The following is a 25,432-nucleotide window of genomic DNA, read 5'->3' on the forward strand; positions in this document are numbered from 1 at the left end:
CTTAAGAAGGCACTTTATGGTCTGAAGCAGTCACCAAAGGCTTGGTTTGAGAGGTTTAGAAAGCCATTCTAAAAAATAGATACTCCCAGAGTCAAGCAGATCACATATAATTTACACGGAGAGGTAATGGCACCATCACAGCACTGATTGTGTATATTGATATTGTGGTGACTGGAGATGATAATGAGGAGATAACTAGACTGAAAGGTTATTTGGCTAAACAGTTTGAGATTAAGGATCTAATACACTTGAAATATTTCTTGGGTATTGAAGTGTCAAGATCTAAGAAGGGAATCAATGTATACCAGAGAAAATTTGTTCTAGATCTGTTGAAGGAAACAAAAATGTTGGGATATAAACCAGCAAGTTCTCCTAGTGAGCAGAATTATAAGCTAGGAGAGGATTGTGGCCCTTCCCTTGTTGATGCAGGGAAAGTGATACAACAATTCAAGGTTTTAGTTAAAGTTCTCATAGACAATTGATTCAGGGTAAGGTTAGGAACATGAAGGACAAAAGCAAGTGAAATGGAAGAGGTAACAAGAATACTACCTTCACCAGAGATAGAGGAGAAGGTACCATCAGCTATCCAGATCTTATCCTTACCAGAACAAATGGAGTGGGAGTCATAGTAATGGGATGTACCAATCATGTGGTCAGTGGCACCAAAGTCAATGACCCACAAGGGAGCTGTGGAAGGTGCAGTGGTGGTGACATGCATAACAGAAGCTGAGGCATCCTATGAGGTAGACGGGCTATCAAGCTGAGACATGAACTGGCGAAGCATTGTAATATCATCCCTAGAGGAGCTAGAATCAATCTATGCAGGGCCTCTAGTATTAGTCTCTGTCATAGTATCATGGGTTGTAGCCCCTCCTCTGCAGCCACTACGTGTGCCAGAAGATCCACCATGTGTACTAGGATGGCCATGAAGGACCCAGCACCTCTCTCAAGTGTGGCCAGGTTTCCCATAATGATCACACTGTCGTCTATCCCTGTCACCTCCACGGGAGGTCCCTTGACCTCCGCCACCTCCACGCCAGTCTCTGTGAGTAGTGGAGGAAAGAGCAGAGCGCTCAAGTGAAGGTGCAGAATCCATGGCACCTCTCATGGTTTCCTCACTCAGGAGGTAGCTACACACCTCATCAAGTGTAGGTAGGGGTGACCGGCCCAAAATTTGTATTCGGATCTGCTCATATTCTGAATTCAGCCCACCTAGAAGTATCAGAACATGCTCTTTCTCAAAAGATCTATAGACCTTAGCTTCATCATCAAGATTGGTCAAATGAAGATCTCGATAATGGTCAAACTCCTTCTAGAGGCCTATAATAGTGTTATAGTAGTCAGAAATGGACTTAGTACCCTACTTCATAGAGAGTGCCTGCTGAAGAAGCTGGTAGACCTTCACAGTCACCTACCCTATTATAGATCCTAGAGACACTATCCCAAATATCCTTGGCAGTTTCCTTCCTCATAAATCTCCTACCTATCTCAGGTTTTATAGAGAAAAGTAGCCAAGTCATGACAATGGAGTTTGCAGTTTCCCATTTCTGGTACCCGGGGTTTGCGACAGCGGGAGCCTTGATAGCCCAAGTGTAATCTATCTGAGCTTCCCTCTATTCCACAGGGATAGCTTCACAAAATGTGACTAATCCAAGTAGTTGGTACTATCCAACTTCACAAGAGAAATCTAGGTGTTAGGATTGTCAAAGACAATCGAACTGGGGTTGGTATTGCTCGACCCACCCAATGTAGCTTCCAAATGTTCCGAGAGATCAGATATAATGTAAGGATATCCCTAACCAACACTCCAAGGGGAAATTCAAAGCAAGGGGGAACACCCCAAAACCTTCTTCTTGAAAAAAAAAAAAAAAAAGTAAGCTAGTGAACCATAGAAACTTGATGGAAAGCCAATAAAATCCACTTCAAACTATGGAGCTTCATCCAATAACCACACACAAGCATCACCGGAGAGAAATCATCTAGAAAATATAACCAACACATACTTTACCAGCCATTTTAGACCATATATTTCAAAAAAAACAGAGACAGGCGATACTTGGCAGCAAATGGAGAAGGGGACCAAATCAGCAAGCAAGGCTTGGGGAGTCAAATCTAGACCCCTGGGTGATTCTTTTAAGCTATACCACTCTCAACCCAACATGGAGTAGAGAGAAAAAAAGAATCGAAATAGGGCCAGGCGATAATGCTATTGTGAGCTTCTCCTCTCCAAGTGAGCTTCAATCAGTGTTTGTAGCCTTCAAAACTCCTTGTAAGTGCCTTCAACTTGTTTCTACTCCATTATACCTCCTTGTATACTTTCTTATATTGTATAGCCTCTAATGGACCCTTTTTCTTTAGGGTTCCAAAAGAGACTTAAAGAATGGAGCAAGGAAGATGAGTCAACTCTCAAACCTTTTCCAAACTCTAATACCAAGTTAGAAATAAGAAGTACCAAGGTTAGAGATGAGGGAAGAAGATGGAAGAGAGGAAGGAATAAGGAGAGAAGATGAGAGAAAGAGGAGATACGGTGGGAGCCAAAAACGTGGATGAGCACTTGCTCATCTCACCCAAATTATATTCAAATATTGATTTAGGGAATTACATATTCCTCCCTTAGGGAGGTGAAAGAGAAAAAAAAAAGGGAAATAAGAGAAATTACATATAAGGACAACTTAACATAAAACAATTCCTAATGTACCCCTAATATACATATTCTAACAAATGCAGTGGCTAAATGAACGAGAATCCATTTTCTTCGATTATAGTGATTAAGGAGGGAGGCAGCTCATCAGCAGGAAAGTCGACACAGAGTCTAGTGAACCCTAGTCTGTCCATCAACTTGGTCTGAGAAGAGAAGCTTCCTGATTATGGACCCAACGATACTGAGCCCCTTTTCTCCCCAATTGTGTAGAGGCAAGTTGAGGAGGGTGATCCAAATGGGGCAAGATTTGAAGTCGACTGTGCTTAGGTTTGTGAAAGGGTCCCATTTCTTAAGAAAGACCGCCTAATTTCCTACACATCAAGGACCATCTTCAAGGGCACGTAGCATATCAAATTCTTAAGAAAAGTTAAAGATAAAGATGCCATTGTTGAGCATAAAGGATTGTAAATGGCCAAAGAGCCGCCACTGCTTTCAAAGAGAAACTTGAACAATGCTGAACGGGGCCTACTACTCATAAAATGTCCAACACTGCATAGCTTCCATTTAAAGATGCCTGGTTCTAGGTGACCCGAGGGACAAAAGCCAACTTTCTTATCATCGATTAAGGAAAGAGGCACAAATACCAGAGGGAGGCCAACTCTGGAGGGGGAGGAGAGGAAGAGGGATGGGCAATGGAGGCCCAAGGTTTAGTCAATGAGGAGGGATGGGCATGGGGGTGAGGAAGGAGAGGAAGGAGAAAGGGAGGAGGGGAGGGGAAGGTCTGAAGGTGGAATAGAAGAGGGAGAGTAGTCAACGGCTTCAGGGAGAGCAAAGGAGAGAGGAAGGAGAGGAGGGTTGAGGGAGGCTAAAGGGAGTCCGGCGACGGAGACCGCCGAAGGGTAGGAGGGCATGGTGGTTCAGGCCATAGAGGAGGAGGGGGAAGGGGACCCGACAGTTAGAACATTATCCAAATGGAAAGAAACACGAACTCAAATGAGCACACATAGTGTTACTCTTGGTGATGAGGAAGCAAAGGAGGAAAGTGCAGAAGACAATTCTTGTAGCAACCACCTTAGCAGAACATTGAGAAGAGCTGTGACTAAAGGAGTGGCAGCAAAGCCAATGTGGGGGAGCCACTCATAGTGGATTGGCTGAACAAAGGAGAACCCTTCATCATCATGGATCGTTATAGAGGCTGGAGGGATTTCATCTGTCGAAATTTCAAGGCAAATTCTGCCGAAGGATAGGCGGTCCATCAGTTTGGTTCTGTGATCAGAGAACAGGGGTTTTCCAAGAATGGAACCAAACAAGCTCAAGCCCTTGGCACACTAGTAGTGAAAAGGGAGATTTGGGAGATTAACCCACACAAGGATCTTCTTGAGGTCAACTTTGTTCAAGATGGAGAATTCATCCCAAACACGAAGGAACACAGGTTTCTTGCCAATGAGCCAGGGCCTCCCTTCAAGAGTATGGATCTTATCTACTTGAGTGGAGAACTTGAAGACGAAGATGCCATTTTCTAGCAGGAAAGTAGATAGCTGAAACCAAGGTTTCCACCGTTGCAGGAAAAATTCTCAGGTTTCCACGAAATTTTAGAGACATCTCGACTAGGGTCAAAACCCAAATTTTGAACCTTGGAGAGGAGTTGCTGGAGAGATGTGTGACAGATGTATCCCTCTAAAGATTAAAAGGAAGTTCAATAGAATTGTTGTACAGCTGGCTATGATGTCTAGGGAGGAGTGTTGGGCAGTAAGAAAGTGTCATATAGAGAAGTTATGTGTAGCAGATATGAGGATGCTTAGATGGATGTGCAGCACAACTAGGAACGATAAAGTATTGAATGATAGTATTAGAGATGTGAGAGTTGCCCCGATTAATGATAAGCTCTGGGAAAGTCGTTTGAGGTGGTATGGTCATGTTCAACAGAAGCCTTGGGATGCCCCCCTGTAAAGAGGAGTGATTTGATTACAATTGAAGGAGAAAAAAGATATAGGGGCCTTGCATCACCAGAAATTATATACATTCTCCTTTCTATCTGTACATGCAAAATACAATAGTATTTTCGTAATTTAAACTTTATTAATAAATGGAATAAGAAAGAGAAAGTTAAAACTAGAAAGAATGGATACGGTAGTCTTTATATCATTTCAAGTGTTGCAGCACAGATTCAGGCTTACCCATGATTAAGATCATCAAGATAAACCTTCACTAAGGGAACTCAAGATTATTTTTCTTTTATTTAAGTCCAAAGTAGAAACTCTTTTCTTTTTTAATGAAAATTTTTGTTTGGGTTTGGAATGGTAGAAGAAAGTTTCTTTTATTAAAGAAAAGACAGTTCTACAGAGCATATGCATGTGAATTTTTTTTCCCTGCAGTAAATCGTGATGATACCTTTTTTAGTGAAAACCCTACATAAAATTTAAAGCTATTCTACAAAACTAAAGCTATTAAAACTCTGTCACTGCTCAACGCAGGTGCCAAAATTATTAGCTATCGGACAGCGTACTTTATAAAGGAAAAATCCATTCTTCCACCATCTTGGAATGTCTTGGCATCAATTTTGGATAATCAACTCTAAATGTTCAAATACAGAATCAACCTCTCCCACCCCCCCACCCCCAAAAAAAAAAAAAGGTAAGTTGGTATACGCATTGGAGAAGTGCACAAAAAAAAAAAAAAAAAAAAAAAACTGTAAATTCCATTCATTTGTACAACTAGTCATTTCCTAGATACATACACTGGAGTCTAAAATCAGAAACTAGAATAAACCTTATGAGACTTGAGTTGTACCAAGCAAAGAACGCAGCTGAATCACATATTACTCCTCTGATCCAATAATTTAAAAGTGTAATATTTATACAATCTGGAACAAAAATAACCAGCTAGAAAAAATTTCATGGAAATTGGGATGATCCACCATATACAATATCCATATCCAATAGTAGTTCCCACTACATCAGATCATCCGAAAAGAGAGAAAATACACAATACCTTGGCCTAAGCATGATCTTTTCTTTAAAACTTTCACAAAGTTTGAAGAAATTATGGGCTCATAATATTTTAGAAGCATCGGTTTATTTGACATCAATAGACACCACAATAGTCCCAGTTCACATTATATTCAACACTATTTGGCTGCTGTCCAGGAAATTACAGAGAATGAGGGTTAAGAAGGAAACAAAAACTGGGTTTTAGTGTCATAACATTATAGAGAACATGTAAACTTACTTTTTCGGCAGTGTCATCAGACCGTGTTATAAGTCTTGCCCTTATTTCATCTGACTCTGGAGGGAAATTTTTAAGATGGTAAATTTTCCCAGTTACCGGATCAAGCCTCCTTCCGACACATCTGTCAATTAGAATTTCATCAAGAACCTGAATATTAACAGATAAGATATCTGTGAAAGGCCAATAAAGTGATGACTAACAACCAGGAAACAAGAATTTCAAAGATAGAAAATTTTAAAATCTGTGTATTCTTTAAAACAGGTATTTGAGCGGAAAAAAAAAAAAAAAGGAAGGTACAATAGAAAATATAATTGTGATCTATGATAAGCACTAAGAACATGGCTTTTGTGAGTACCATAGAGAACTTATCCTCATAAAACTGACCTCAAATGCATCTGATATAATGAGACAAAGATGATTTCCGAGAAAAGATGAAATGCATAAAGATGGTTTTGAGAACTATGGCATGCTAAGCCACTGAAACTCAACGTGGAATGAGGAGTTTACTTTGAACATTAAGGCCTGACCCTCAGCGGCTGCTCTCCATGGCCAACGGACACCCTCTGCATACCCTTCACCCCATCCTCCCTTCCCTTCTCTTCCCCTGATAATGCTTCCTCCCCTCCCCCCTGCCCTTTAACCGACGTTCTCTCCCCTACCATTCTTCCCAGTCCCTCCACCCTCCCTGCCAATTCCTCTCCCAACTTGCATGCCTCCTCTCCCTCTCGCCCCAAGACCTGGTCCTCTGTCCTTAACCCATCCTCTTCTGAATGTCTCGCCCTCCACTATGTGCCCCCCCCCCCCCTCCATTCTGGCTGGTAAAAAGGTTGGTCTCTACCCTGCCGGTTCCCTGGACTCTGAAATCTCCAAGTGGAGATATTGCCTTGCTGGCCATTTCATTGGCAGCAGACCTCCATTCCCCATTGTTAAACGCTCCCTGTTAAACCAATGGCACTCTCAGGACTCGATGGGCATCCACATCTTGGATAATGGAATTTTCTTTTCAACTTCTCAAACGATCAATGCATGACCATAGCCCTCGAAGGCAGACCTTGGGAAGTAGGAAAAAATCAGATTTTTTTGAACCAATGGAACCAATTTCTGAACCTTCACGAGATTGACTTCCAGTCCATTCCTCTCTGGGTTGCTCTCCCCAACCTTCCCCTGCATTTCTGGGAAGAAAAGGGCCTGAGTATTATTGGTTCTGTCATCAGAACCCCTCTCTTCAGTCTTCACTGACTCCAGAAACAAGATGAAGAAGAACTTGGCCTTCGCCAGAATATGAGTCAAAGTATCGGCTGAAGACACTCCGCCAGTCCGCCCTCCTCAGTGACTATCATGAACGAAGAAGGACACTCCTTCCACCAAGAGATCTGCTACGACTGGATCCCCCCCCCACACTACCTAACTTGCCAGCTTTTTGGACATCATTCTAAAGACTGCACGAAACTGGAGCCCTTGATGAAGATAAGAGAATGGACCTTCCTTCTGACTCTCAACTGGTCCTCCGATCAATGTATGAAGATATCTGCCTCCCGTTGGCTTCAACCACTTCCTCTCGTCCTTCAGCTAAAAAAAAATTGTTGACCTTGTGCCTCTGGAGTTCAGGTCGCTGCTGTCTCAGGAACTGAGGCCGGAAAAAACCTCCGATTCAGGCATAGAGGCTGGAGTTGGTCCCAGCGAACTCGTGGAAGATCCCAAGGCTCGAGAATCCCCAGCCCTGTGGTCACATCACCCCTGTGCCCTCTCTCATCCCAACCTGGGACCTTCGGTCCATGCTGCTTTACCTATGAGTCTCAACCCTTTCTCTGCCCTCCGAGACTCTTCTCCCGACACCAACGGCTCCCACTGTGCTCTGTCAGACAGCCGTGTTAGTTCTCCCTCCTCTTTTCCTTCTCCCACTGCCCTTTCTTCCTCCGCGATAACTGAGCCTCTCCTGCCTGCTCCATCTCCTGTAGTACCTGTCACCAACTTACCCCCTCTTCCTTCTCACACATTACCCCTTTTCTCCCTCTTCCTTCTCACACATTACCCCTTTTCTCACCTCTATCTCCTGCCCTGCCACCCTATCCCTAACCTGTCCCATCCCTTCCTGTCGATTGAGTCAGCCCATATCTAGCCCTGCCATCCTTGAGGGCTCGCAAATCATCTCCTCTATTTCCTTATGGCAGCCCAGCTCTTCTACTCTGTTGCCCCCTGGCGATGCCCATCCTTCTATGGGCCTCCTCCCTAGGCCCACCCACTTACCTCCTCTTAACCAAACCTCCTCCTCCCACTCTTACCTGACCCATCGTGGTTCTCTTCACCTCCCAGCCCACCCACCCAATTCTTCTTTTCCTTTGACCCAACCTCTCATCCCCTCTACCCACTTACCCCGCCTGCTCCCCGAAAGCGTGGTCTCTCCTCCTACCCCAACCAATCCTCTTTTGTCCCCCCTTTAGCATCAAGACCCTCCAATAATCTCGACCTGGACCTCCCTCAAGATTTTCCGCCTCCTGCAGTTGCCCTCTCCTCGCCCTCACCCTTGCCCCTCCCACTGCATTTGTCTCTCCTGTGTTGCTGCCCTCCCCTGTAGTGAACGACAGGGCCGTGCCACGTCTACATCAGCACCCTCTCAGTTTTATCCTCTGTTCTTCTGGACCTCTTCCCTGTTGTGATCCTCATCCAGTAGGGCCTTACCGTGTCTGCTCCAACGTCATCCTCTACTAATGCTCTCCCCTATTGCATCAGGACCCTGCCACAACTTCATCAGCTGCTCATCTGGATCTCTCCCCTGCCGCGATCCTCATCCAGCAGGGCCATGCCATGTCTACACCAACCTCTCCCGACCATGATGCTCTCCCCTTATAAGGGCATCAGGACTCTGCCACGTCTGCTTCAGCTCTGTCACTACCTTAGCCCCTACTGGTCCTCCCACCTACTTGGACCATCTCCCTCTTAAGCCTTCATTAGATAGTTTGCTCCCTTCCCCTGCGATGACCCGCTTTCCGCAAGACCCTGCCACGACAGCACCTTTGCTGTATGTGACTCACCACCACGTAAGGACTTGTTGCTCCATCCTCTATGGTCTCTTCTGATGGCCCTCCCTGCCATCAGGACCCTACGACGCTGCCATCAACATTGTCTTTCCCTCTGGTTCCTTACCTTGCCAAGCCTCCCAATCGGTATGACCCTACCTCGTCTCTGCCTGCTTCCCCTATGGCTCCCCCTCGTCGTAAGGGTCCTACTAAGCCTGCCAAATCTTTACCCTCCAAGGCTAAGAAAGTTCCAAGAACCAGCATAGTGTCAAATCCACTTCTTTCATGGCTCCCCCTCCCCCCATATCCTCAATAAACCTTAATTCAGCACCTAGGACTCAGGCCTCCCCCTCCAAGCCTTCCCCCATCCCCCCTAACTTTAATCCCCCTACCCTGTTTCCCTGAACTTTCTCTCTAGTCCTCTCTCCTTCCACGTCCATTGGATCCCCCCTTAAAGGATTATCGTCATCATCACCGTAGCAATTCCCCTTCTCCCAGCCTTTTCCAAGGCCTCCATGCCCCTCCCATTTTCCTCTCGATGAATTTCTAGACAATCTAGAATGTCGATGGTCTCAACTCTCTAGCCAAGCATGCTGAAATTCACTCCCGCCTCAGAAACTCTCACTATATCCTTTGCTACCTCCTCGAAACTAGAGTCTCTGAAACTAATGCCTCCCATATTGCTTCCTCTATTGCCCCCTCGTGGTCCTTCCTCTCCAATTAACACCTCTTGCCCCAATGGGCGCATTTGGATCCTTTGGAATCCCTTTAAAACCTATATCACTCTTGTCTCCTCTTCTCAAGTCATCCACTTCTCCTTCTCTGACCCTTCTAGGGGTACCCCTTTCTACTTCATTGCTATCTATGGCCTCAACCGTGCCCCTAATAGGTCCCAGCTTTGGGACAATCTCCATCTCCTTGCCCCTCAGGTCGACTCCTCTCCTTGGGAATGGGGAGGTGACTTCAATATTACCCGCTTTGGCCATAAAAAGATGTGATGCAGTCCAGGCCTGTATCTGATAACCAGACCTGTAACCGAAAGTCACCAAAACTCCAAGAACAGCTCTAAACTAATCCAAATAACTTCGTTTCAATTCTACACTGCGATAGAATGAAGAAACAAAGAAGATTGATCAAAGAAAAAGAGGTGAATACTTCATTCAATGATCAAAAGATGAGAAAACATACACAAAACCTGCAGAAATCTGCTAAGAAAGGCTAGCCGCCACTTCTATTCTTCCTAATGATGAGTCCCCCCTTTTTTATACATTTTTACATTATATATCCCAACCCTAATAGGTAGAGCGACCCTAAATGTCCATAATACCCCTCACTTAAAGTCCAACAGCATCTAAAAAAGAAAAAAATACAAGAACACCCCTATTTTAGCACTGGACTGGGCCAGAAATCGCGGCCCAGATTTGGGCCACCAAATCAGCTCCGATTTAGCCCATATTTGGACTGGACCTTCCCTGCCCTTAGCCTCACTGATCTCCGTAGTTGTTTCGGGTGTTCCTGCCTTTTCATGGCTTCTACCGTGTACTCCAAAATAGGGTCAAAATCCATCTTTGGCTCCTCTAGCCTGGAGCCAGTGATGATCTCTGGGCTTAGCTCTGCGTCAAGATGGGTGGCAACCCTATAGACCCCTCCTCTGTGGATACCTTCAGCTCTAGCTTAGAAAACATCGGCCTTGATGATTTAAGGTGGTCTAGCCTTAAATACACCTGGCAAAACAAAGGAGCTGGCATTGATAGAATTACTTGCAAGCTTGACAGGGTCATTATCAATGAAGCTTGGCTTACCAGCTTCCCTTCCTCTCATGCCAACTTTGACCTCCCCTCTATCTTTGACCATAGTCCCACCCCTCTGTTTGTCCAACCTTATATCTCCTTCGGATTCAATCCCTTTAAATTCTTCAACATGTGAATTTCCCATCTGACCTTTCTTCCCAATGTTCAACAAGCCTGAGACATCCATGTTCAATCCTTCTCCTCCCCCCCATTTCCTTTGCCCGCAAACTCAAGAATACCAAATCTTCTCTCAAAGCTTGGAACACTTCCACATTTGGAAACATCTCTTCCTGGGTCTACTCCTCTTCCTGGTTCTACTCTTGTAGAGACCAACTTGCCACTGTTCAATCCCGCCTCCATTCGGACATCCACAATCCCTCCCTTGCATAGGAATAAAAATCCCTCTCCCATTAGCTTTCCACCCTCCTTGCTCAAGAAGAAAGCTTCCTCAAGAAAAAATCCTGTATCAAGTGGTTGGAGCATGGCGACTCTAATTATGCTTACTTCCACAAATCCCTCAAAGCCGGAACCAATTTCAGCTCCATACCCCGTCTCCTATCCTCCAATGAGGATATTCTTAAGAACCCTGATGACATCAAGGCTAAGGTTGTCTCCTTCTTCTTTAACATCTTCAACCCCCACCCCCACCCCTTAGATCTCCCTCGACCCTAATCCTCCCATCTTACTCAATAAATTCATCTCCAGCCACCTTCTCCCCCACCTTGCCATCCCTTCTGACACAGAGATCCTCTCTGCTGTCAACTCCCACAAACTCAGCAAGGCTCTTAGCCTTTACGGTTTTAGTATGGGCTTCTTCTCCTCTTGCTAGGGGAACATTGGGAAATATCGCATCTCAACCATCAAGAGTTTAATCCTTAACCCCTCCCAAATCCAAAGAGTGAACCAAACCTTTCTCTATCTCTTCCCCAAAAATGATGGTGCTTCCTCCATGTCAGACTTCAATCCTATTTCCCAATGCAATCTCCTCTATAAGTTTTTTCCCAAGATCCTGGCTTCCCAAATCCAACTAGTTATTGATTCTCTTGTCAGTCCCAATCAATCAACTTTTATAGCTGGGCGCAGCATCGCGGACAACATCATCCTTTATCATGAGATTGTGCGAGGCTTCGGCCGTAACTCTAATTCTCTTTCTACCCTCCTCAAAATCCACGTCCATAAAACCTTTAACTCAATCAGATGGGACTTCGTCTCCAAGGTCATGTGTAGCCATGTCCTTTCCCCTATCTTTTGAACTGGATCTTCTCTTGTAACTCCACCACCAAATTCTCTGACCTAGTGAATGGATCCCCTGCTGGCTGTTTTGGCTCCTCCTCTAGTATTCGTCAAGGCTCCCTCTCTCCCCCTTCTCTTTTGTTTGGCTTTAGAAGTCCTTTCCCGACTTCCCAATCTAATACTGATGACCTTCTCATTTCCCCCATCCCTAAGTGCAAATCTCTCAAGCTCACTCACCTTGCCTTTGCTGATGACCTCATAATCTTCTCCAAAGCTGACACGCTTTCCATTCAAACCATCCTCTCCTCCATCTGATCCTTCAAATCCCTTTCTGAACTCTGTATCAATCTCCTTAAGTCCAGTATCTTTGTCTCTGGGGTTTCGAATGCCACCAAATCTCGTCTTCTCTAGCTTACTGGTTTCTCTCTAGGATCCCTCCCTGTCAAACATTTGGGCCACCCCCTTATTTCCTCCAGACCTACTGCCCATCACTACACTCCCATGCTTGACAACATACACAAAAGGCTCCAACTCTGGAAAGGCAAGCTCTTATTCTATGCTAGCAGGTTGTAGCTTATTAGGTCTGTCCTCCAATCTTCTTACATTTACTTGGTTTGGTATTTTTGCCCTCCCCAAAGCTCCAATTAAGGCTATAGAATTCCTTTTTTACTCCTTCCTCTGGAAAGGTGCGAAAATAACCAAATTTCTTCATCCCATCTCCTGGTCCTCTGTTTGCCTCCCCAAAGTTGAGGGAGGGCTTGATCTTAGAAGGATCAAAGACGCCAACTCTGCAAGCATCAAGCTAATCTGAAGCTTGCTTCCAAACAGAAGAGCATTTGGGTTACCTGGGTCTACTCCTCCCTTCTTTGGAAGGACTCTTCATGACCACCCCTATTCCTTCAAATGCCTCATGGATCTAATGCAATATCCTTCAGGCTAGACCTCTTGCCATAGACAACATCCGCTATAAGATCAAAAATGGTCTCTCCACCTCCCTCTAGCTTGACAATTGGCACCCCAGTGTTCTCTCTAAAATAGGGCATAGATTTATCTACCCCTTTAGTCTTGCCAAAGATACTCCTGTCTCCTCCATCATTGTGAATGGTGTTTGGGCCCCTCCTCCTGGCCTCAACTCCATGTCTTTTATTTGGTCCTCCCTCCCCCTCCCCTCCTCACCCAGGGAGGACCAAAGCATATCGACCCCTTCCACCTCTGGAAACTTCTCCTTCGCATGGCATCTCGTGAGAACCCCTAGTATCACCTCTTCTTGGCACAAAATTATCTGTTAAGTTTGTCTCGAATTCTTGACCCATTTTGAAGATTGACCCCCTCCGACATATTTTGGTGGCGACCTGAATGGGAAGTTTTCTGAGATCTGTGATGGAAGCAGTGGGGTTAGACTAATAGGCCCAAGCCCGGAGCCCAGCACTGATCTCGTATAGGGGTGCGGGGGCGTAGCCCCCTCGGTATGGTTCGACTGGATTGACTGCGACCCGATGGGTAGACCTGCGACTTGAAGTATATAATGTATTATTGTCTTATTGAGAAAGTCATTGTATTTTGGGGGGCTAGGGTTTCAAAGCGTGTTTTCTCGCCACTGCTTGGGTGTAATCTCTCTTCTACATAGTGAAATATTTTCTTCTTCGCCCGAGGACGTAGCACACCACACTAGTGTGTGAACCTCGTTAAATCTTTGTGTTGTGCAGATCTATTGTCTATTTATTTTTCGTATTTTCTTAGTGTTTTCTCTAACATTATCTTGTTTAGGTTCCATATCCCTCGCCAACTTCACCATTTGGCAAGCCCTTCCAATTACCTACCCACTCAATCCTTTCTCATTCACCACCACATCCCCGACTCCTCTGCTTATTGCGCTTGTTGAAATGGAATTGAAGATACCAACCACCTTTTCTTTGCTAGCCCTTTTTCCTCCACCATCTGGAGAAGAGTCTTAGCCTTCTGTTGGCCCTCTAGAAGAACCCCTCTCCCACTCTCAAGAGAATTGATTTGGATTGACATGACCTATGCTAGTAAGACCATCTGTGACACTGTAGGGAAATTAGCCTTTGGGGCCACCATACATTTGGATGGAGTGCAATCTTCTTAGATGGACCTCCAATTCTCGATCTTTCGACAAGATTTGGAATGCCATCTACTTCGAGGTCTCCGAACTCTCCCTTATCTTCCCCCCTCCCCATTGCTAGCTCCCCTAGAAACAATCATATTGTCTCCTCTTAGGGCCTTTCCCCTACCATTTTGATTCCTCCCCCCAGCCCTTTGGGTATGTAGCATCGTTTTGATGGTTTTATTTCTTTTTTGTTTTCTCCCTTCGGGGCTGTATATTCCCCCCCCCTTTTTCTTTCTTGGATTGAATTTCTTATTCACCAAGAAAAAAAAAAGAGGAAATACATGGAGATAATACATCGATTCCTTCTGATATCTTTAGATCCTCTTCGGCCTGGAACGTCGTCCGCCCCCCATGTGATCCCTTCATCCCCTAGAGAAAGATTATGTGGTTTAATGTCTATATTCCTCGGCACAACTTCACCACCTGAAAATCCCTCTCCAACTGTCTCCCTTCCCAAGCCTTCCTCCTCTCCTGTCATATTTAGGTTTCCCCCGCCTATTTTCTTTGTTGGAATGGTTTTGAAGACCCGAATCATCTCTTCAGCAGTTTCCCCTTCTATTCCCAATCTGGAAAAGAGTCTGTAGTCATTACTGGCCTAAAAGGAGACGTCCACTTTCCCTCCCTAAGGAATAGATTTGGGTTGATATGACTTTTTCTGGATCGATTATTTGTGATACTATTAGAAAGCTCGCCTTCTGTGCTACCATCAACCATATCTAGATAGGAACGCAACCTTCATAGATGGACTTCCAACTCCTGCTCTTTGGATAAGATTTGGAATGCCATCTTCTTTGATGTTAGTTCCAAGCTCAGCATGTCCCCTCCCACCCCCTGAGAGACACCCTAAGGAACAGGCTTATTGCTATTTCCTAGGGTCAGCCCCTAGCTATTCTCCTACCCCCTCTTATATTATAGGGCTTACTTACCCTCTTGTTCTTTTCTTTTTGTTCTTCGTTTTTCTTTTAGTTCTGGCCCTTGGGCTTGTATATTCCCTCTTTTATTTCTCTTGGTAATGAATTTATTATTCACCCCCCCCCCCCCAAAAAAAAAAAAATTTGATTCCTTGATGAATTTAGGATCCAAAAAGGTCCTAGATCACAAAGATACAATCACTATGAGTGATATGTGAGGGAACAAGTCCTTCTAAGAAAGGCTTGAAGCGAAATACAAAACAAATCCTTCCCTTTCAGCTTCTCATTTTTCCTTCATCACCATCTTCTCACAACCTGTCTTTCACCACTATATGAATTTTATTAGTTGTTACCTTTTCTTTCTCTTTGGAAGGCATTAGATTAGCATTTTCTCTGTTGCTGAAGATAGGTTTAAGCAAAGATTAGTGGCATCAATATCAATTTATTTTCCAAATATCTGGGGCTTCCACAAGTTAGGCTTGCATTTCAAGGAATCAGTTAGCCGAACTACAAGTGGTACGAAAGATGTACCTCCTTTGTATAAACATGTCTAAAATGGTTTGAACTCAAGTTTGTACCTCCAGTAGACATTTCATGTCTTAACAAGTCTCCACCCCTAGTGGACAGATCTTCATCCTCCTAGTTGTTCTTATCCATGTGTACGTTCTGATTTTCTTAACATGTTTATTGAACATAGAAGGTTTTGGGCATAATTGTGTTTTGGATATGAAAACCTTATGTGGTGTGTGTTTGGGTGTTCTAACATGTTTGTTTATGTGCTAAGAAAATGATGAAACCCCGGTCTTTGAGGTGGAACTATTGATGGAAGAAATGGCACGTTGATTGAAGAAAGTACTATTGTCGACAGACTTCCTTGATGGAAGATCTTTCAAGACATGGAATTTGTTTTATATTTCCATATTCATGTAATCCTAGTGTTGATGTCCACAAGATGATAAAAGGCTAATTAAAAGTCATATAAAGACCTAAATGAACATATCCAATAAACTAGGAGGTTTGACTTAGAAAAAAAGTCAGTATACTGTTCACGGACTTTCGAGCTTAAAGAGAAATATCAAAGTCAGAGTAAGTCATCTTGGATGGACAACCATGCTTAATGGAATCAATCCACGGACGTGTTGATAGACTTCCGTGATCTGCATCCGTGAAACTTACGACTAAGGTTTCTAAGTCCCTGTTCCACATACTTCTGTGGGGGTCACGTGGACTTCTACGAGAGGAGCATTTAATGTTCCACGGTAATGGATTTTGAACATGTTGACCATCATTATGACTCCACTTGGACTCTAACTGATTGGGTGGCAACTCTAATGTTTTCACTGATATTGAGGACCTACAAAAGCTAGTTTTTCTTGGAAAACAAAGTTGATTTTTGGGAGACAAAAAAGGTTTTAAATTATTTTAAAATGAGCTTAATATTTCCAATCATTTTGAGCTTAATATTTTCCAAACTAGTTTGTCGCCTATATAAAGGCTGAGTCACTTGAGATCGATACAAAACCAAGAACACAATAATTGAACTGAAAACAATAATATTAATTTATGAAAAGGGCTGTGATCTTGTGAGAATCAGCTTGAGCTTAACTGGTACAATTTTCTGGCTTGAGTGAGAAGCCATTACCTGTTTGAACTTGTGTAGCTCGTTTGGTACTTTGTGTACTTGTGAGCCGATGTGTTCTGCTGAGTGGATGTATTTTTCTGTTTTAAGGAAATCCTTTGTCCATGTAACTTAGCTGGAAATCCTGGGTCTAGGTGGCCAGGGTAGTGGAGGTAGGATCAAGGTGATCCAAACCACTCTAAGCCATTTGTGTTATTGCCTTTCTCTATCTTTCTCCCTCTATATCTCCTTATTTGTTCTTGGGCTACTTGTTTTATCAGTTTGTTACATTTTGCAAGAAAGATCAGTCATCAAAAAAGTACAGCCAGCTATTCACCCCCCTTGGGTGCTACCATTTGGTCCTACAATGTTCGTCACAGTTAACTATAGTTAAGACTTCAACTTCAAATATCTACTCCACAATTATTACTCAGCTTGAAAGGATTCTTTATCGGTAACATGAACTAGTACAACTGTACATTGTTGTGTAATGAGATTTTCATTGTTCATAATCAATCATTTATAGCCTTTTCATTTTCTGTCACGTTAAGGTCCAAATCCCCATTTGCTGGTCATCCTATTCATTTATCTTTCTCAAATTTTCTTGAGGAGATACCATGTGTAACTGTGTATCACAATGCTATCAACAAAGAAAAGAAAATCATCATCATATTCAGCTAGAAACTACGGTGCCAAGGAATTTAGGTTCAACTGACTGGGGGAAAGGTGATGGGATCAAGATATAGAGAGAACTGTTGGATTCTCGTAAAAACATACAGAAATGATAATTTTGGATAAAATTAATTAGAGAAATTACGAATATGATTTCCATGCTAAACACAAATTCCCTTATTAAGACAATGAAACCAGATGTTCTGTTTCAATTTCAAATGGATATTCAATAGTCCAGATTGTTACATGATAGTTTGTAATTAGAAAACTTGACACAACAACACCACTTGTTTCACAAGAAAATAAGAATACCTTGTGGGGAGGATAAATGGTATAGAGAAACTTTTCACATTTCCACAAATAAATTTAATGTGTTCTAAGCAATATGTTTTGTATTATTTCAGATCAATTATTGCACAACTAACAACAAAGAGTATCAATATGAGAGAAATTACATACATCTAAAACGATGTATATGTCTGGTCTAATATTCATTTGTTCCAGACTTTGTGCTTGGGTGGAACTCCGTGGGTACCCATCAAGAAGCCACCCTTTTTCTTGTGCATCTACATGTGATAATCGAGATCTCACCATCTATGAGACAGATAGTCATTTTAGTGATTTCCCAGAAAAGAAAAACAAAACCATAATTCTCAAGGTATTAAAAGTATGCAATACAGCTATGACAATTTCATCGGGAACCAGACATCCACTCTCCATATATTCTTTTGCTTTGTTTCCAATCTCTGTGCCAGATGATACTTGAGCTCGAAGAAGATCTCCAGTTGAAATGTGAACCAACCCATACTGCACAACCGAGGAAGAGTTATGTAATGACAGTAAAAAGGATTTGATCGAATAAGGAATTATGGCTTTGGTAATGTACAATGTGCACCAATCCATACTGAACAACTAAGAGTGATCATATAGTAACAGTCAATACAAAAATTTGATTAAATAAGGGGGAAAATGATGGCTCTGCTAATGTATTAAACAGATGAAAGAAAGCATGACATCAGCATGGGACATCAGTGAAAGATAAAACTGATCACCATGCTAGAAAGGCATTAAAATCAATAAATTGATGCAACATATACCCAAAAAGAAAACCAATTCACTGCAAAGAACATGTAGGAGATCGTCCACAACCCTCCTTGCTTGATCAAGACCTTTCTAATCCTGTTTAGTGATGATGGAAGTCAGTTATCTGTATAATCAATCCTATATACATCTCAATTCATAAGCCCCATCTCAATTCATATTCTTCCTTTCCGCTCCTTTGGGCCTAAGCCTTTCAAGTTCTTTGACATGTGGATCTCCCACCTGACTTCCATTCTCTTGTCCATAATGTTTGGAATAGCCACACCTCTGACTCCTCTTCCCCTCTCATTGTGTTCGCCAATAAGCTCAAGAGTGTGAAAATTGCCCTAAAGCTCTAGAACTCCGCTAGCTTTGGGAATATCTCCTCTCAAGTTTCTGTTGGTCGGGACAATCTCCACTCTGTCCAAGTCAGGCTTCATCATGACCCCTTCAACCCTACCCTTGCCGGGGAAGAGAAAACGGCTGCTTCCGCTCTCTCTCAGCTCCTTGACCAGGAAGAGAGCTTCCTTCGTCAAAAATCCCGTATCAAATGGCTTGACTTGGGTGATTCTAATTCGGCTTATTTCCATCGCTCCCTCAAAGCTAGGAAGAATGCCAATTCCATCCCAATGCTTACCTCCTCCTCTGGGATTGACTTAGTTTCCCTTGTTCTCATCAAGCTTGAAGCTGCCTCTCACTTTCAGAGACTCTTCAGCCCCTCCCCCACTGCCCCAACCCCCATCCCTCATGATCTCCTCAACAAGTTTGTTCCTAAAGATCTCACTTATTTCCTCCAATCCATCCCTTGTGAGGAGGAAATCATTTCTTCCATCCTCTCTCACAAATCAAATAAAGCCTCGGGCCCTAATGGCTTCAGCGTGGGTTTCTTCTCTGCCTGTTGGAGAACCATAAGATATGACCTTGTTTCTGCGGTTCGCAGCTTCTTCTACAACCCGAACCAAGTTAAAGGAATTAACCACACCTTCTTATGCCTCATTCCCGAGAAGAAGGGTGCGGTTTCTATTAATGACTTCAGGCCCATATCTCTCAGCAATCTCCTTTATAAATTCATTGCCAAAATCCTTGCCAACAGGATTCAAAGAGTCATTGATTCCCTTGTCAATCCCAATCAATCGGCCTTTATTGCCGGTAGAAGCATCTCGGATAACATCATCCTCTGTCACGAGATTGTCCATGGTTTTGACCGAAAGAATCATGCCCCTGCGGCCCTCCTCAGGATTGACATCCGTAAAGCCTTTGACACCATCAGCTAGGAGTTCATCTCTAATTTGTTGCTTCAGATGGCCTTCCCACCATCTTTTGTCTATTGGATCCATGCTTGCATCTCCTCCCCCCGGTTCTCTATTCTGGTAAATGGGAGCCCTGCTGGATACTTTCCCTTGGGCCAGGGCATTCGCCAAGGCTGCCCCCTCTCTCCCTTGCTTTTCTCCCTATCTTTGGAAGTCCTCTCCCTCTCTATCCAATCTATTACTGACCTTCATCTCATCTCCCCCATCCCAAAATGCAAATCCCTCCTCTCCCACCTGGCCTTTGCTGACGACATTATGATCTTCTCCAAGGCTAATTCTCTTCCATCTCCACCATCATGTCCACTCTCCAATCATTTGAATCCTTCTCGGGGCTAAGCATTAACCTCCTCAAATCCAACATCTTCATTTCTGGGGTCTCTTCTGAGGTCTGTGACTCTCTCTCTGAGCTTGCAGGTATCCCTATTGGCTCCCTGCCTGTCAAGTATTTAGGCCTTCCCCTAATTTCCTCCAGGCTATCTGCCCACCACTGTGCTCCTATACTGGATGATCTTAGGAAAAGGCTTCAACTTTGGAAAGGTATACTTCTTTCCTATGCTGGCTGCCTGACTTTGATTAGATCAGTCCTCCAATCTATGTACCTGTTCTGGTCAGGCATCTTTGCCCTTCCTGGCTCTATCATTAAGACCTTTGAGGCATCCTTTGATCTTTTCTCTAGAAGGGAACCGATTCCTCTAAATTCCTCAGACACTTAAGCTGGGAAAAGGTTTGCCTCCCTAAAGCCGAAGGTGGTCTATGGATTAGAAGAATCAAAACCACCAACTCTGTTGGAATCCTCAAGCTTATTTGGAAAATTGTGTCCAAACATAAGAGTATATGGGTGGACTGGATTTACTCTGGTCTTCTCAAATCCAACTCCCTTTGGACTGCTCCCTCCATCTCTGATGCTTCCTAGATTTGGCGCAAGATCCTTGACCATAGACCCTAGCCCACTCTGCCATCTCCTTTAAGATTGGTAATGGCCAATCCATCTCCTTATGGAAGGACCCATGGCATCCTGCAGGCATCCTCTATACTCTTCGGGCCTCTCTTCCAATGTCTTAGTCTCCTCTATCCTCTCCCCCACCGGCTGGCCCCCTCCCACCTCTCCTCCTCCCCTTTTTTACCTATGGACCTCCCTCCCCCCTTCCCCTGGCCATAGAGGAAGGGTTGACAAATGCATCTGGCTTCCCTCCTTAAATGGTGTTTTCTCTTTTGCCTCCGCCTGGTCTTTCATCCGAACCCCCTCCTCGGTTGTCCCTTGGCACAAGGTTGTTTGGTTTAAAGGGCATATTCCCCACCACAGTTTCACCCTCTCGCGATGCCTTTCAAACTACCTTCCCACCCAATTAATCCTCATCTATCGTCATATCCCAGCCAACCCTGCCTATTGCCTCTACCCCTTAGGAATTGAGGATATCCCCCACCTCTTCTTCTCTTGCCCCTTTTCCTCCCTTATATGGTCTAATGTCCTGTCCAAATGCTGGCCGTCTAGAAGATCCATTCTTCTTTTTCACAGGGAGTGGAACTGGATAGATATGACCTTCTCTGGTTCCTCCATTTGTGATTCCATTGGGAAATTAGCCTTTGCCGCCACCATTAACCACCTGTAGATGGAGTGCAACATCTTTAGATGGACTTTCAAATCCCGTTCTCCAGATAAGATTTGGAAAGCTATCTACTTCGATGTCACGTCTAAAGCTTCATTCCTTCATACCAGCCCAGTCCCATATACACCAAGAAATTCTCTCATTATTGCCTCTTGGAACCTACAGGTTGACTTTATCCCCCCACTTGATGGATTCCCGGTCTCGGCCCTGGCACTCTTCCCCCTCCTCTTTGTAGCCTTTCTGTTGTTTGAGCTTGCACATTTTGTTGTTTCCTTTTCCTTGCTTTGGCCTTCGGCCTTTATTTTGTTTGTTAGCCTCCGACCTGTGTTTTGTTAGTTGGCTAAGGCCTCTCCCCCCTCTTCCCTCCTTGTATATTCTTCTTCTCGGCAATGAATTATTTATTCATCCAAATAAAATCTTATATACGTCCATGCGTTATATAGCTGGTCATGGCACAAATCATTATGCAAGTGTCTTCATTTATTTATTTTTTGGTGGGTAAATGAATATATAAAACAGGGAGAAAAAGGGGGGGAATATACAAAGCCTAAGAAGGCAAGGGCTGCACTAGGCAGGGGGAGAACAAACCATTAAATGGCAAGGGGGAGATAGAATAGAAAGGGGAAGGCCTCAAGAATCAACAATAAGTCTGTTCCTGAGGGTGTCTGAAACTGAACTGTGAGGAGCGCGGGTAAACTTGGAGGAGACATCAAAATAGATGGCCTTCCAAATTGAATCAAAAGATCTAGAGTTGGAGGACCATCTGCAAAGATTTCTCTCCATCTAAATGTGGTTGATGGTGGCACAAAAGGCAAGCTTTCCGGCGGAGTCACAAATCGATCTACCAGCATAGGACAATGTCGATCCATATCCATTCTCTCTGGAGGGGGAGGGGGTGTCTTCTGGCTGGCCAAATCTTTTTTTTCTTTTTTTGGATGAATAAATAATTCATTACCAAGAGGAGAAGAATATCCAAGGGAAAGAGGGGAAGGGGAGGCCTAAGCCAACAAGAGAAATCAAAAAGGCCTAAAGCCAATCACAAAAGCAAAACTAAAAAAACTATTACAAAATCAAAATTCACCAGCAATGGCCAACAAAAGGGGGGGTGAGAGAGCCAAAATCCAGAATGCCATCAAGTGGGATGGATGAAATCAACCTAGAGGTTCCAGGAAGCAATGATGTGGGAATTTCTGGAGGTGTTGTGGACAGGGGGTGGAGGGATAAAGCTTTGGACGTAACATCAAAGTAGATAGCTTTCCAAATCATATCAGGAGGATAGGATTTGGAAGTCCATCTATGGATGTCACATTCCATCCAGAGGCGGTTAACAGTAGCACAAAAAGCCAGTTTGCCAACAGAGTCACTAATAGAGGAACCAGAGAAGGTCATATCAATCCAGTTCCATTCCCTATCAAAATGGAGAATGGTTCTTCTGATCGGCCAGCATTTGGAAAGGACAGCTTTCCAGATGAGGGAAGAGAAGGGGCAGGAGAAGAAGAGGTGGGGGATGTCCTCTATAGCCAGGGGACAGAGGTAGCAAGCAGGGTTGGCTAGGATGTGACAGTGAATGAGAAAAGATTGAGTGGGAAGGCAATTGGACAGACATCGCATAGAGTGAAGCTATGGCGGGGGATGTGGCCTTTGAACCAAACCACCTTATTGTTGGAGATATTAGTTATGTTCCTAAGGGCAGTTTAGTAATTTGTCATTATATATTTTATTTGCATTTCCCTCCTTAGGGAGGTATGTGTAATATCATGTAAATCTATTAGTAAAGTAATATATTGGTGTTAGTGAGACTTAACTCAACGCACATTCTACCATTCTTCCTCTTCTTCTCCATCTTCTTCCTCTCCAACTCTTTCTTCTTCTTCTTCCTCTCTCTCTCTCTCTCTCTCTCTCTCTTTCTCCCTTATTAATCACAAACCTGACATTCTAACTTGGTATCAGAGTTTAAGATCTTGGTTTGAGAGTCTAGGTTACAAAAGAGTTCCAAGGAAGAGATCATTATGTGAGAAGACTTGAAGTTTTTTATGAGATGAGCTTGAAAGAATGTCAAAGCAAACCCTTGAAGAGGTTTTAGAAGGAATAAAGCTGTTGAGGAGCTTTTAGAGTCATTTTCTGGGCAATCCATGATTATTGCCCCCTGTTCTTGAGAACCTTCTTTCTCTCTCATCCTGCCACCTTTGGAGGTGGTTTATACCTCATTTGAATCGCCCAAGGGTCCTTTACAAGGCCCCCAGGCTCTCGGTCCTAAAGAGAAAGAGGTGTGAGGTCACAACCTCTTTTCCTACTGATTTATAGGTACCACCTCCCCTGTTTTTCTTCTCTGTTGGCTTCTGAAGTTGTATTTATAATGGACTTCAGCCCTATTGGATTGTGAAATGTTTTGTTGGGGTATTATGAAGTGGTATGATCTGTTTTGCTGCTATTAGTATGCCTTGATCTCATTTCTTTCCTTTGTTATTATGTTTCTTCCTTGTGGGATTTGTCTCTAAGTATCTGGGAAGGATTTTTTTTTGGGTAGAGTGTGTACTCCCCATTGTGTTTGTGACTCCTTATCCACAACATGTCTGAAGATAGTGGACTAGGAGCCCTCTTTGGTGATGTTTCAGCCAGTGTATCAAGTAGTGCTCCTCCTACTCCTATGGTTTTTGATAACCCACATACTCAGATCTCTATTGTGAAGTTGGACAACACCAACTATTTGGATTGGGGTCATTCTGTAAAGCTTTCCTTGCGAAGTAGGGGAAAGTTAGGGTATATTACAAGTACCATTAAGGCTCCTCCACAAGATGACCCGACATATCCAAAATGGGAGACCGAAAACTCCACTGTTATGATATGGCTGTTTTTTTCCATGAAACCTGAGATTGAAAGAAGGTTTATGAGGAAAGAAACTGCCAAGGATATTTGGGACAGTGTTACTACGACCTTTGCCTGTGTGGGTGACTCGGCCAAAGTTTATCAACTACTCCAGAAAGTCATTGGCATGAAGCAAGGGGCTAGGACCATTTCTGAGTACTATAACATTGTCATTAGTCTCTGGGAGGAATATGATCACGACAAGGACCTCCAACTATCTAACCCTGAGGATGAAGCTAAGGTTTACCGGACACTTTAGAAAGAACGGGTTCTTATTTTGCTTGGTGGGTTGAATCCTGAGTATGAGCCTATCCGGATACAGACATTGGGCCGGTCTCCACTTCCATCTCTTGATGAAGTGTGTAGCTAATTGCAAAGTGAGGAGACCAGGCGGGTGGCCATGGAGCATGCTCCTTCCCTTGAGTGGTCAGCTCTTACTACTGGCTCTCAGAGAGATTGGCGTGGTGGTGGCCGAGGTCAAGGCCCACCTCGTGGCGATGATAGACGTTGTGATCATTGTGGGAAGTCTGGGCAAACCAAAGAGAGATGCTGGGTTCTTCATGGTCGACCTCCTGGCATGCGTGGTGGTTCTAGTGGTGCTCGTGGTGGACGTAGTGGGGGAGCTAAAGCCCACAGTGTTGAGGCCGAGCATGCTACTACAGGGTCTGCTCCTAGACCATAGGCAGAACACAGTTCCCTTACTAGGGAGGATATTGTAGCATTCCGCAGGGTTATGTCTCAGCTGGGAGGCTCATCATCTGCCCCTACAGTGCCAGATTCCTTAGCTTCCGCCTTACAGGTTTCCTCATCTGCCTCTTCCACAATACCATCTTGGGTTATTGATTCTGATGCTACGGATCATATGACTGGTACATCCTATTATTATGATACATACTCTATTTGTTTCGGTAGAGATAAGGTCAGGGTTGCTGATGGCTCCCTTTCATCCATTTCTGGTAAAGGTAGCATCCCTATTACTTCTTCCATTTCACTTGATTCTATGCTTCATGTTCCTGACCTTACCCGTAATCTCTTATCTGTGAGTCATTTGACAAAATCCTTGATTCGTTGTCACTTTTTTCCCTTCTCATTTTCTCTTTCAGGATTTGGTGACTAAGAGGACTATTGGCAGTGGGCGTAAAGAGAAAGGACTCTACATACTTGATCCACAATCACCTCTTTTGGCTATAGCTCAGTCTTATGTGTGTGGACATACTGATTGCAGTTCTGTGGATTCTGTTATGTTGTGGCACCAACGTTTAGGACATCCATCTTTTGTTGTTATGAGGAAACAGTTATCTAATTTATTTACTTCTTTTCCTAGTTCCCATG

At 43.8% G+C, this 25,432-nt stretch overlaps 1 protein-coding gene across 5 annotated transcripts in view; it reads right to left on the reverse strand.

The window, feature by feature from the left end:
- Nucleotides 1–25,432, reverse strand: part of LOC122089371 (adenylate kinase 5, chloroplastic) — a 129,751-nt gene that overhangs the window by 70,263 nt on the left and 34,056 nt on the right. For all 5 annotated transcript variants that reach the window (XR_006143317.1, XR_006143316.1, XM_042659044.1 and 2 more), the window contains exons 2-4: nucleotides 17,946–18,045; nucleotides 17,698–17,832; nucleotides 5,870–6,016 (exon numbers count right to left, since the gene is read on the reverse strand). Coding sequence is in view for 3 of the 5 variants with exons in the window: in XM_042659044.1 (XP_042514978.1) it covers nucleotides 5,870–6,016; nucleotides 17,698–17,832; nucleotides 17,946–18,044 (381 nt within the window). In the remaining 2 variants the exon portion in view is untranslated. The remainder of the gene's footprint in view (nucleotides 1–5,869; nucleotides 6,017–17,697; nucleotides 17,833–17,945; nucleotides 18,046–25,432) is intronic.

Source organism: Macadamia integrifolia, chromosome 9 (assembly GCF_013358625.1).
Source record: "Macadamia integrifolia cultivar HAES 741 chromosome 9, SCU_Mint_v3, whole genome shotgun sequence".
Taxonomy (NCBI): Eukaryota; Viridiplantae; Streptophyta; class Magnoliopsida; order Proteales; family Proteaceae; genus Macadamia; species Macadamia integrifolia.